Below are 14405 nucleotides of genomic sequence, written 5' to 3' on the forward strand. Positions count from 1 at the left end.
TCAGTGTTTTAGGTCACTTAGGCCTGCTGTTATGAGTCTATGCTCTTAAAATAAATAACCAAAAACAGTGAAAGACAACAGGCTTTGTAAAATGAAACATATAATTTATTTCCCTAGAATACAAAGTGAAAATGAGTAAAAAGAACTTGTGGTATTGCAAATTAAATCCCAAAACAATCCAGGATTTATAGACACAGGTCCTAGCAATTTAAAGTCCTTAATAAAGCTAGGTACAAGTCCTGAAAAAGTCCTCAAACTGAAGGCAGTGACGTGTCAGTTATAGCTTATAGAGAGTTGATGTGTCAAAAGACATTTGTTGAATCACAGTAATATAATTCCTGATTTGAATTCTGTATAAATTGTAGTGAATACATCTCCGGGATGCTGGTTTCATACCATTTCAGCCTCAGTTCCCCCATTTCTTGACATAATCGTTTCTTTCACAAGCTTTTCCACCAGACATTCAGGAAAAAACTTGAGAGAAAAAATCATTTTGATTGCTTAGTCCAAGCTTGATTGTTGAACCAACATGAGAATGAAAATCATTGATCTTGAATACGGCAAGGTCATAACTCCATTGTGCAAGTGGGACTATGTCTGCCTCATCATCTCATTAAAAATCACTTGAATCTGGTTTTGAAACGGGACTAATACCAATATCCGATCCATTTTCTATGAATGATCCATTAAGCTCTTCAATATCGCTTGCACTGAACCATTTAAAGCTGCTCATATCTGAATCAGAATCCATCTTTGTTTATCTCAACTACACGTGTTTCGTAAAGTGCAGAAAAGCCCCTACAGTGTGTCTAAATTTAACCTCTCTGCTTTCACACTTGTATCAAAATGTTGAGTAAACAGTCCTCTCATTGGTTATGATAATCAAAAATATGTAAACTTCTGTACTTTCAACCAATCAACGTTTAGTTAACATAGCAGTCACATCCGCATAGATGTGACACTACGGTTTCGAGTACTGCTGAACTATACGCACATAAGCGACACTGGGGTAGTAAACTAGGCTTATTGACACTGCATATATGTGTCAGTGGGGTTCAGAAGCTATTTACAGGTGATGCTTAGATGCGGCAGCCATAGCTAAAGGGTTAAATTTAATCAGATATAAATTAAATCAAATATACATAACAGAAGTCATGAGTACGAACCTTATCTGAGTCATACCAAAGTTTTATAAATATTGTACTTGCAACTGCCTCGCGAATTAAGAGCTTAGTGTTAGGACTGGTTGGCCTGGAGTCAGGATAATGTGACTGGGTGCGACATCATGCTAGATGTCAGCAGCATGATGCCCCAGTGCTAGACATAAGCTGCCAAAGGACAGAAATCATAGCAATATTACTCAGATTTGTAAAGATACATGTACATAAAAAATCCTTTTCTTCTTCATACTCTTCATTTTTTTCTGATTCTTCTTTTATTATTATTATTATTATTATTTTACATTGCATCTATGTTATTGTTACTACTATTATTACAGAAAGCCACCTTGCTGGGGATGTGGCTGATTCCTGTGGGAATCAGTATAAAATTTAACTGGTTGAGATTCATCCTCATCTGGACTGTGTTCTCCAGCATTACTGGGTTTATGACATTTAAAGCCACAAGAAAACCTATTGCTGGCACAACACCAAGGTCTGTATGATGTTTTGCAGTCCCTGGGAGACATTGTCAGCAAATCTTGATGTCTACTTCAGATTAAACACTACTTTATTACCTAGATATTTAACTAAATATTTCATTCATAATGCAAACAGATGAATTAAAAAGAAATTAACATGAATTAATGAAAAAAATGGGCAGGTTCTATCTGAGTAATTGGTTTTGATCAAATATAAATAAGTCACATAACCTTGACACAATATATACATACATAACAGTTGTAATTAAAAAAAATACATGCTCCATCAAAAGTGTACAAGTTAAGAAAGTGATATCGTTGTTTGTGCCCTGCCATGACAGTCATTGGGTATATTGTAATACCCTTCTTTGTCCATTGGTACATACATTCTGTTTTAATGTGATTCAGTTTTGTGCTGTGGTAACTTTTTGTGTACTGTGGCGGGGAAGCTATGTTTTATTAACAAATTTATAAACCTGAACTGCTTTGTTGTAGGTTCAGACATGCCAACCCCCAAGAGAGGTATAAGCGTAATTTAATACTAATATAAGTGGCAAAAAGCATAATCTGAGCATACAAAGAGCATTCTGTATATTACATGCTATAATTACTGAAAACTATGAAAAACTTACATATTTATTTTATTTAACGTACATTTATTTTTGCTTCTTACCTGGATCAGGAGTTAAAATTTTGTCACAAATCGACTAAATCCATGTGGATTGGTAGTTAATAAAAGAGAATTGACATAAAAGAATTTGATAAATTATTTATGCATGATGCTAACTTTAATTAGTCTTCATGTCTACAGTAACTTTCATGAATAGTCGTAAAGTCCACAAATGATGATTGTTGTAGTATCCTCAACCTGCCATGGTTCGTCCTTTAATAACAGTCCAGTACAACATGTTTTTAAGTTGAACAGAATCCCTCTTCTTACATTTTTCAGTCATATGACATCCAACTGTCATATTGATACAGCCTGTTTTTTATGACATCTGGCGCTGTTTATTTTCAATTTAGTCTGGTCAGGAACGTATGTATTATAAAAATATAATTTATCTATGACAAGTGGTTTCACAATCAACAATCCTGTCTGTTTTCTAGGAACTGTTTCAAGTAAAATTTATGAAAAAATTGCCATATTTACACACATGGTCAATTTTTATTAGATTTTTTTTCAGTGTTTTTAAATAACAAAGATTTCCCTTATATTTAAATATTGCAGTGAAAAATTTCATTCTTTATAGTTGTCCATTTCATTAATTTTTTCCTAACATGGTATGCGAAGTGCATGTTACGGTAACCAAGTTTTTTGTGTTGCTTTTGCCATGACAAAATTGTTGGGTGTCCCGCTAATAAAAAATTAGTACAGTAAACAAACATGTGAACAGTGGCCCTGACTTGAATAGCTGATACTCACTCCAGGGTCACAGACATGAGGCAAATATGATGTTAGTTCAACTGGACATTTATATTGTGTTTTCTTTTATTTGCATTGTAGTACATATTTAAGTTTTATTTCATCAAATATTTCTTAATCAGCACTTACTGTCCTTGTCATTGAAAGGTATTGACCTAGATAATGTCATCAGGATCTCAAAATAAGCATGTTAAAGTTGCAAGAAAAATGGCATACAAACCATGGACAGGCACTAAATTAGGACGGTCTAGGTTTAAATATCAGCATTGATTCTTAAATAGGTCACGTGAGAAAGGAGAGAAGTGTCCTCCCTTGTATTATATAATACATGTATGACAAATTGTAAATTGTAAGCAGCCATAAGAGCCCCGTGATGAATAAATGCACACATGACACAAACCTTGAACTGTAATCGTTAGTCTGTGTCTCAATCTGAACTTGGAATACTTTGGTTTTTTTAATAGGTACCCGGTTGATCATTTTATTACTTGGGTTATTATTATTGGAAGGGTACCCAAGTAACTGGGTACGCATTGGCATCTATATTAATTATATTTTTCTTGCAGGTGGGTATACAAGTGGTTCCTTTTAGTCTACAAGCTTAGTTATGGAGCAGGAATACTAGGCTACATGGTTATAATGTTTGCTCTTCTGGGACTGAACTTACTGTTACTTATAAAGCCATCAACTGCCATGGATTTTGGTCTGCTGGTTATGTTCTATGGATTATACTTTGGAGTTGTGGCCAGAGACTTTGCTGAAGTGTGCGCAGATTCAATGGCAGCTCATATAGGGGTAAGGTTGTTATTAAAAGGGAATTCTTCTTTTACCTTGTTACATTTCAGTCATGATCATCTTTACATCAAGTACTCTCAGCATGACCCTGACAAAAATCAATCATTTTACTCAAAGAATAAAAGTACACCGCTCCCTCGATAACTCGTGCCCGGATAACTCGTGATCCCACTTATAACGCAGTGTCCGTCTTGGCTCCCGATTTTTTCCAGAGAAAATGTATTTAAAATATCTTTAAAATATGCTGAACATGAAAAAATTACGATAAGAATTGATAAATTAAACCTTGATACATTACTCGTTTTATCATCGAAAATGGTGATTAATGCCCGTAAAAATATAATCCATATTTTGAAATTTACAAGTTCTAAAGAAGAATTAATTTTAGAGATCTCGAAAACGCTTAATTACGCGTATTTGGACGCCAATTTTTGATCTGGGAGGCAGAAAATCACTGAGGCGGGAGTCCTTCGTACGCATGTAATAGGTGTGCGGGAAAATTCAAAGATTTGCCGGTCCTGTTTCAGCCACCTGCTTTGTGGGAAAATGTGTTGATCAGTTAACTGTGCTGATATTTACAATGACAGAATTCAATGACTGAAAGACTCTTTGATGTACTGTTGCCATTTTATAAGAGTACATTAAAAAAAAAAAGAACATGATGCAACAGCTAGGCGGCTAGTTCAAAGGCTTTGACTAGCGGCCGAGTGAGAAAATGTACTGATATTTAGTGATTGAATTCAGAGGCAGAAAGACCCAGTTTTGAAATCCTAGCGAGACCTCTGTTTAAAGATATCATATATTATGTAAGTTTTTATGATAAACAGTTGTCAGTATACTGTAAATAAACAGTCTGGTGAAATAGCGATCAATGAAAACTTCTGGTAAATGCTAACAGGTGGCAACAGAGAATGAAATAAACACCAATTAAACGTCTTCCTGTGTGAAAGTCACCTTCTAATCCTTTAATTCCGTTTCAGTGTAAACATTATAATCACAACATATTCTGTTCATTGAAAACATGAAAAGAGTCAATCGACCGTCACATCGAAACCCATGAGTACTTCTGTGAGAACCTAATTACATGTACATGCCGGCTTTGTTTTGATCAACAACTTGGGGAAGTGTTTGTTGCATTAAAAAAAAATCGATTACAAGAGACCTCGGGTGCTGGATTAAGGGTCTTAGAGCTGCCTTTGACGTAAAGCAAAACAGTAACAGAGACAACGACGATGATAGTGACTTCGAATGTTTCAGTGAAACTGATGTCATTAATGCCGAGGCTGTTTGGGAGAAATTCGTACAGACTCATGGTCCTGAGATGGGCGTTTCTCTTGATGATATGGAGGAGTGGATTTGTGCTGACAATGTTTGCCCCACAGCCGAATACATGTCAGATGAAACTATAATTATTTCTATAGCAAACAAATTTGCAGCAGAAGACGATTCTAACTGGAATAACACAAGTGTTGAAAGTGATGCAGACGCAGATTTTGCACCCCCCCACCCCTCTGCACAGGAAGCAATCAAATATTTTGATATTGCCATAAGGTGGCTGGAGACCCAAAATGTTGACTACATAAAGCTCATGCAGTAGAGAAACGTGAGGGATTTTGCTCGGCGGCAGAGAAACCAAGGAGTAACACACACAAAAAAAAAATAACTGATTTTTTCAAAAAGTGAATTGATATTTGTCAAGCGTGGCACAAACGGCAAGTATTAACTTGTTCTAATTTACGTTGTTTTAAATTTGTAAACCAATTAAATATGTTAGTACTGATTAACCCTTTTTTTTTTGTTTTCCATTTTATTTCTATCACATTAAAAAATATTTATCTATCTATCGTTCGATCGACACTGTTTCTCAAAAAGAGTCGATCTTTTGTATATAAAAAAACCGTCTAATTTGGATCAAAGAATAAAACTAGAATGTATTCAATTCAACATAAAAATTAGTGACATAGTACACAATGTGTGAAGTGGTACACATGTTAAGCGAACGGAAACCACATGGAATAATGTTTTCTCAATATACTGTAATTTATCCAGAAATTAATGTTGTCCTATGAGGAAATAATAAAGTACACCGTTATGAAGAGATATTTATTAACATTTAATCTCAGAACGATTATAAAGTGAGTATTCAACAGTATAATCTGTCTACCCCCCCCCCCACTTATTTCTCCGTTATGTCGTCAATCACTTTATTGGCTTTGGGCTTATTTTATAGGTCCCTAGATAACTCGCGCCTCACTTATAGTGCAGTCAATGTTTCTGGACCCCGATGTGCGCAGTTATCGAGGGAGTGGTGTAGTTTACTTCACTAAAGCTTTTTACTAGCCTAGGGTCACATATTCAATACAGCCTCAATCTCACTCTTATTACTACCACAATAAAGAAAAATGAAAAAAAAAGAACTTGTTGACGTGACTGTTACTAAATTTGAATTAAGGTCGGAACCAGGTCAGCCTAATGTGTTTACAAAAATGAACAGTCATGGTCAAACTATTTTCCGGAAAAAGTACGAGTTCCTAATAAATAGAACTACATTATTTTGACATATAATGAAATTAAAAAAATAGATAGATTTTAAAACTTACAGACAATTAAATCAGATATAAATTAAATCAAATATACATAACAGGTCATAAATTAAAGTGTTCCCAATCCTGCATCCAATAAGGCTGCCATGATGGCCTGCTTCACCATCTTTTTATCACTAATCCTCCTAAATGGGATTTCATCATGAGACTTGTAATAGTGCATACTATTTTAGTTAGTCCTAAATGAAAATGGTGCCAGTTTTTTCATCCACTATAGCAGCCACAGTTGTAATTGCTCAAGATCAGAAATAGTTTCAACAACTAAAAGGAAGTCTTGTCATGGACTCCTAAAAATTCTTTTTGGACAGTCTGTGTTCCCAAAATCACCACCTTGGTCATCATCAGAGCTAGCATGAGGCAATACAGAACCCTGTGCAAAACAGACATTTGGCACACCCATCCCCGATCATTAAAATATTTGCTGATAAGAAAACTTGGAAGAAATTTTATATAAATTGATGGCCAAATAAAACAATTTTCATATGAAAAAGTTTTTTCCCTTGTGTAAGTTTTTGGTTCCTTTTCTTCCCCAATGTGGCACCCCTCTGAAAACAGCACTCTGTGCAAGCACACTGCTAACACATAGCTTGCATTTGTCCTAGTTTAGGTTATCAACCCCACTCCCAGAATAATATTTGATTGCCAAATAAAAAATGTCCTCAACAAATTGTCTCATTACTTTAGATTTTTAAAAAAATTGAGTGATACTCCTGTCATGGCCATGTTTCCATCCCAGTATACAGAAGATTTGAAAGATAGAGAGAAGGTTGGAGCTCCCATTGCATCGCTTTATGGTACCATACCAAGCTGGTTATTGGATAAAGCTGACATTTCTACCACAGAAATTTGAGTCATACTGAAATTATGTACCTACATTGAAATGTCTCAGGCTTCCATTTCCTTACTGAAAGCCTCTAAAATAATAAATCTTATTCCCTATTAACATCCCATGGAAACAAACTCTTGCACAGTCACAGGCATGTGTTTTAATGGCCGACTGACCATTAACTTCTTCCTGAGTAAGTTATTGCCGATATGTGTTATATATGTCTCTGGTTATTACAACTATCACTGGCCGATTTCCACAAATTATCATTTTATCATCAAAACATGAAAATTTTTTAAAAAAAAATTAAATAATAGCATTTAAATAGCAATTTGTTCTTTTAGAGCATAAATGGTGACATGAAGATTTTAATTACCACATGTGCATTATTTTCTTCACAAATTCAAATCAAAACCATAAGTGAACCTGTCAGGTGGAAATAATGGTGGACATCGCTGTGTCTGGGAAGTACCATGTTGTTAGATTGTCTGTTTTCGTAAACATTTGGGCAAATATATTAAAGAAAATATCAACTCCGAAAGCAAGGTCTAAATGTTATGTAATTAAATATTTTAGCATAAAAATGCAATTATGTTCGTCCCAATGTATGGGGCAATGCTGTGTTGTGGAATTCAAGAAGCACTGTAAGGTCAAAGATGCGTTCACTCATTTTTGTAAAAATATGGGGGTGGGGGAGTGAGGCACATACTATTTAATCAATGCCTGATGTTAATACATGTATGTAGACAAATAATTAAACCATACATTTGCAATCCTATCAGTGGACTGTTGCAACGAAGCTAGAATGTGAGTGTTTACGTTAAGAAAGCCCCTCTTTATAAAAATAGATGCACTCCAATGTTGGCTGTTTTAATTTGGTTATATATTGACTTTAATGCTTCATTTTGTTATCTATGAATAGTTACAGTAATGTTTTAACAATGAAATTAAGATGAACAAAATGGTACAAAAGCATTGTGGGGACATGTTACAGGGGCTGTTTCAACAAGGTTACCAATTTTTTCAACTGCCATTTTAAGGTGAACTTTAATAAAGTAAAGAAAATTCTTGTTTACGGTTTGTTGATTAAGTATTTTTACTAACTTGGACAGTACTGTAATCTAGTTACTCCCATCAGTTAAAATTCATGCCAAAATACACTGCATATGTGTATGATAATTCTTGTTATGCATACAAAATGTGTTAGTAGCTTACATACAATTTGGAAGTTTCTACATGAAAATAAAATATTACTATATTATTAATAAGAGCTGAGATGCATACTCATAAATACAGAGCATAATTCAGATAAAAAAAACACATACATGCACTATATATATATATATATAGAGAGAGAGAGAGAGAGAGAGAGAGAGAGAGCATATCTTACCTTGCTTCCACTTCTGCCTGTTCTGCCCAAAAGGAGAAGTCACTTTTCCCTAAAATTCAAGTCTAGCTTGCCCCATGCAAGTGTATTAACTTTCAGTCTGGGGGACAGAAGTATTTTGATATGAACTCAAGTAAGAACTTTATGATGATTCATCGCTTGGGGAAAATCATGGACTTTTGAGGGAGTGCTATTTATATAACAAATTTTGATTCTGTATTTTGCATTTAGTACCTTTTTCATTGTTTTTTTGCATATATTTTTTCTTTACATTTATCTTTCTCAAAAGCCATTAAAAACATTTTTAACCAAAAAGGCAGAAAGCATCCTGGCATGAAGGCCTTTAAAATTTGTACAAAGGATACAAATCTGCCATCAAGAATGGCCACTGTTACTATTAGATAATAGAAAAAATCTATAAATGACTTCTCAGAAGCTGCTCATTAGAATTCGAGCAAATTTGACAATCTTATTTATACAGATCCAGTCTAACATACAGCTACTGTAACTGAAACTAAAATTAAAAACCCAACCTTGAAATGACTTCTTTTCAAAAGCTGGTCATTAAAAACTGACCCAGTTTGCCAAAAGCCTCCTAGCATGAAGTTTTTTTTAGGTTTTTACAAATGACTGTGTGTGTGTGATTTTTAAAGTAGCTTTAAAAAGTTTTCAGTCATATCACAATAATGTCTGCACTGTGGCAGTTTATAGCGATGTCTAGAACTGGGGCATCGTGCTGTACACATATAGCATCATGTCCCACCCAGTCATATTATCCTGACACCAGACCGACCAGTCCTAACACTAACCTCTTAATGCTGAGCGCCTAGCAAGGCAGCTGTTAGTACCATTTTTATGTCTTTGGTATGACTTGGCTGGGGGTTTGAACCTGCAACATCCTGCACCCCAGGCAGATGCTTAAACTGCCAGGTGACTGGAGTGGTCTACAAGTGACAGTGATCTGCCATTAAATATGGTTACCAATTGATGAAAATAAAAAAATCTAGAAACTTTTTAGAAACTACACAGCATAATTGACAAAATTTGACAGAAATCAGAATGGCATGAAGGGCTTTAACAATTTGTTTTCAAAGAAGCAGATTTACTATCAGATATCTCAACCTTTACTAAAAATATCAGATGTCACTATTAGCAAACATCTGAATGGCAAACTATGATAAACACAAACTGGCAATGATTCTGAATTGATATAAAATATGAATGATTATACCAAAAACAAAATCTTGAAACTTAGTTGTTTAGCAAGCATATGCAGTTAACAATTTTTGGAAGATATTTTCATAGAAATCAATTCGTTAGGTTTTTTTGGCCGTTAGAATGTGTTATTTATATTTGATTTGATTTAATTGTTTGTTTGTTTGTTTTAAATTTTTTATTCCATTTTGCATGTTATAGTAATGTAATTTTGTTACTGGAATTTGACATTTTCCAGAAATTAGTTTGACTTGACTGTTATTTCGTAAACACCTAAAATTAGAACTTTGTATCCTATTGCTGACCTAGTTCCTGACCTTGATTCAGAATTAGTACGAGTTGGAGTAAACAACTTCTTTTTTTAAATCTTTTTTCTTGTGGGATTTTTATAGCGTGGAGTCATGGTTGTACTGGTAAACGTGACTTTAGACATGTGAATAGCCACTATTTCAAAATTCTGGTTTTACCAGAATTGCGCAGTAGTCAGATTTAATAGTGATGTATTGAGATATAATTTTAGTCAGGCTTTTAAACACTTTGACGTCAAGGTGTTCATTTTTGTTATGACCAGTTGGAGTTAAATTTTAATTTTTCTTGAAATCATTTTGAATCCAAGAGATAAATTCTTTTCCCTGGGAATATTTAAGTGCTCATACAGAATTCTCGGACAAAGACATTTATTGAAATTTTATTCGGAATTTAAAACTGGAATATTATTTTTTGTGGTTCAGCGAAGAACAGTAGATTCATCAGTATTATACTGGTTACAGTATACATCATCACTTCCATTTTTGATTTTCATCGGGACTCGAACTCAAATTCATTAGAACATTTTATTACTAGGACTTCATTGCTGATTGATTGAGGGAGGCTTATTTTATGTTCTGAGTTTGTTTCCTTTTCAAATAACATAGGAGTCATTTTTAATGCCCCAGAATTTGTTTAAATGATATTAATGATATTTATGTAAAAATTTACTGGAGCCATTGAGGGAAATATTTAAAGCATTGCAAGTTCATACACATAAACTTGACAAAAAATTTCAGCAATTATAACACTCTTCTGTCTCATTTCAGTACTACACAACAACAGGCCTTCCAGGCAAGAGACTAGATCCTAATATATGTGCTGTGTGCGGGAATAAAATCCTAGTTATGGATAATGAGGAAGGAGTTCTAGAAAATTCATATAGACTTTCATGTAATCATATGTATCCTTTACAAAACCTTGAGGTGTTCAGCAGAGTACAACATCCAACTGTTCTTATCCATGCCATTTTTAATATACTTACACCTATGTTTTTCAATGGAAGCTTGTTTTTAGGCAACAAAAACTTACCATATATACAAGCATATAAGCTGAATAATTTAGGAACAAATAAAGGCCTGGAGGTGGGGGGTAGCTTATCTTTGGGCTAGTGTCTAAACTTGACAGTTTTTAGGTCTTTTTGTTGACTACTGTAATGGCTGTAAATCTTGGTACACGAAAATAATAACACATTTAACTGTGAGACATCAGTTTGTGTTTGTTGTACTGTTTACATTATTGTGGTGGCACCATCAAGCAAGCATAGATGAACAGAGATATCAGCCTGCATAAAAAAATTTCCAGCACAGGAAAGATCGGCCAAAAGCTATGATTCATGATATACACTGGCATATTATATCAAGAATCATTCCACATTGATCCATCAAGAATCCAGGGAAACAGAGGTCTCAGATTTCTTCAGGAAATTGACATAATATGTATAAGCAATCGTAGTGTTGTGTATTTGATGTGCTAATTGTTAAAGTCATATTTACCTATATATACAAGTGCATGTTATAACAAAGTTAAATAAACACTACATATATATATATATATATATATATATATATATATATATATATATATATATATATATATATTTATTTATTTATTTAAACCATCATCAAATTTACAGTGCATGTACATCTAGCAAATAGCAGAAGTACAACACAAAAAGGATGTGATTCACAGTATAATTGCAGAAAGATGACTTAAATCGTGAAATGATGACTGCTCCTGTGGCCTGGTGGTTAGAGCGTCCACCTCAGAAGTGTGAGGTCGTGGGTTGTCTGTGGCATGATGCCCCGGTGCTAGACATGACTATAAACTGCCACACTACAGACATCTTAGCGATATGACTGAAAAATTGTTAAAGCTACATTTAAAAAATTCTAATCACACACACACACGTGCACTTAAATGATGAAGTTTTGAGCATCCAAGTAATAAACATAGAAAGGTTTGATGATGCCCAGATTATTGGATGTTAGCTAAGGTATCAGACTGGAATAATGTTTTTGGACTGAGGACTCGTGCCAGAAAAATATGTAGCAGGTAAGTATTCAGTAATTAAAAGTATTACTCGTCACCAAAACCGTACATATTTTTCCAGCACTATACATGTATTATCTAGACCTCAGTGACGTGAAAATTTTTGTACCTTGGTATACCACAGCATTTCTGAACTTGCTGCAATACATACCATGGTATACTGCAATTAGAGACAACAATTTCATGTTCTGGAACAGGGGCCTGACACATTTTTAATAAAAAACACTCCATCAGCAGCTGGAAAAAATGTCTGCTGCCTGCTTGTTTGTAGCAGAATAAAATATTATATCCATTACATTTTTTAAAAAAAGTTATCTTCAGATAAAATATCTCAGCTCAGAAGAAAATCACAGTTCCCCCAGTTCCAAATAGTAAATAAATTTAATATGTTTATTGTTGTATAAGTTGTAATCTAAAATTTGTACCTTAAGTGAGATAATTAAACTTGCACTATAGCTTACATCCTGTAAAAGGTATTATGCTGACATCAGTGAACTTGTTGATAAAAATAGGAAGTGTTGGCACTGAAGCCTACAATTTGCTAGCTGCACTTTTAATACGATAGGCAGGGAAACTTTGAGATGGATGCCAGCACTCAGGCAAAATATTTATCAGCAAGAGCCAGTAAACATAAAACACACTCAGCAAATGTGAAAATATTTAAAGAACTTCAGAAATTGCATGCATATATATATATATATATATATATATATATATATATATATATATATATATATATATATATATATATATCCTGAAAGTCTTGGGATGATTTGCAATTTTACTAAAACAAAGTGTACATACTTAACACATTAACATATGCTAGTAAATAAGTAAAATCTGAATCCAAAATTTTTCACATCACATGTGGCCACTGTGTTGCCATATGTAACACCTGTCAAAGATGTGATGAAAGGATCATAAATATAATTATTCTTGTAATAGTTACAATTAATTTGTTACAAATACACATTTTTTAAAAACAAAATTAAGAAATATTTTGTTATGAATAATGAAAACATAATATAATTAAATTCAAAACAAGATTACTCTGAATTGCCATACGTTCCTTACTGGCGGGAACTGCTGAGATGTCGGTACAGTAAAAAATGTAGTACATACCACCAGAAAAAATTAACTGGGTAAACTGATACACTGGTAATACCTTGCACTCTGATAATAACCCACATCATGGAAGTCTTTAACAAATGTTTTAATTAAATGATAGAAGTATTTTAATCAAGGTTGCTAAACAAAATCTAGCTTGCTATTGTTATAAATGTATGTTGTATTTGTAAGTTAGCAGCGTCTAAGACTGTACATGAATACACCAAAATATTAAATGATAACCGAACCTACTCTGGCTAATGACATTTTTGAAAGTAAACATACACATGTGTTGGATTCATTCCATTCCAAACTAATTTTGGCAGCAGATTTAAAAATCTAAATGGAATAAGAACATGTGGATTCTATAAAATGTTTATTTACAAGGTTTGTATTCTTTCATTGTGCATATGTCCGTGACACATTTGTATAACATTATTCCTTGTACATATATCCATGACACATTTGTTTATACATTATTCCGTGTACATATATCCATGACACATTTGTGTAACATTATTCCTTGTACATATATCCATGACACATTTGTGTAACATTATTCCTTGTACATATATCCATGACACATTTGTATAACATTATTCCTTGTACATATGTCCGTGACACATTTGTATAACATTATTCCTTGTAGATACATCCAAGACACATTTGTATAACATTATTCCTTGTACATATGTCCATGACACATTTGTTTATACATTATTCCTTGTACATATATCCATGACACATTTGTTTATACATTATTCCTTGTACATATGTCCATGACACATTTGTGTAACATTATTCCTTGTAGATACATCCAAGACACATTTGTATATACATTATTTCTTGTACATACCTCCATGACACATTTGTTTATACATTATCCCTTGCACATAAATCCATGAATATTTCCAAGTCTGTATTTGCTTGTAATTATTCCTTGTATGGATATACATGACACATTTGTGTATACATTATTCCTTGTACATACATCCAAGACACATTTGTTTATACCTTATTCCTTGTACATACATCCAAGACACGTTTGTGTA

The 14405-nt window shown here is 33.6% G+C and overlaps 1 protein-coding gene across 2 annotated transcripts in view; it reads left to right on the plus strand.

Annotated features, from left to right (window-relative positions):
• LOC149797395 (E3 ubiquitin ligase RNF121-like) overlaps nt 1-14405 on the plus strand; it is a 55699-nt gene that overhangs the window by 31701 nt on the left and 9593 nt on the right. For both annotated transcript variants that reach the window (XM_089962172.1, XM_089962171.1), the window contains 3 exons: nt 1499-1653; nt 3629-3857; nt 10965-11098. In XM_089962172.1, the coding sequence (XP_089818298.1) occupies nt 1499-1653; nt 3629-3857; nt 10965-11098 (518 nt within the window). The remainder of the gene's footprint in view (nt 1-1498; nt 1654-3628; nt 3858-10964; nt 11099-14405) is intronic.

Source organism: Sinohyriopsis cumingii, chromosome 6, assembly GCF_028554795.1.
Source record: "Sinohyriopsis cumingii isolate HCF-2022 chromosome 6, ASM2855479v2, whole genome shotgun sequence".
NCBI lineage: Eukaryota > Metazoa > Mollusca > Bivalvia > Unionida > Unionidae > Sinohyriopsis > Sinohyriopsis cumingii.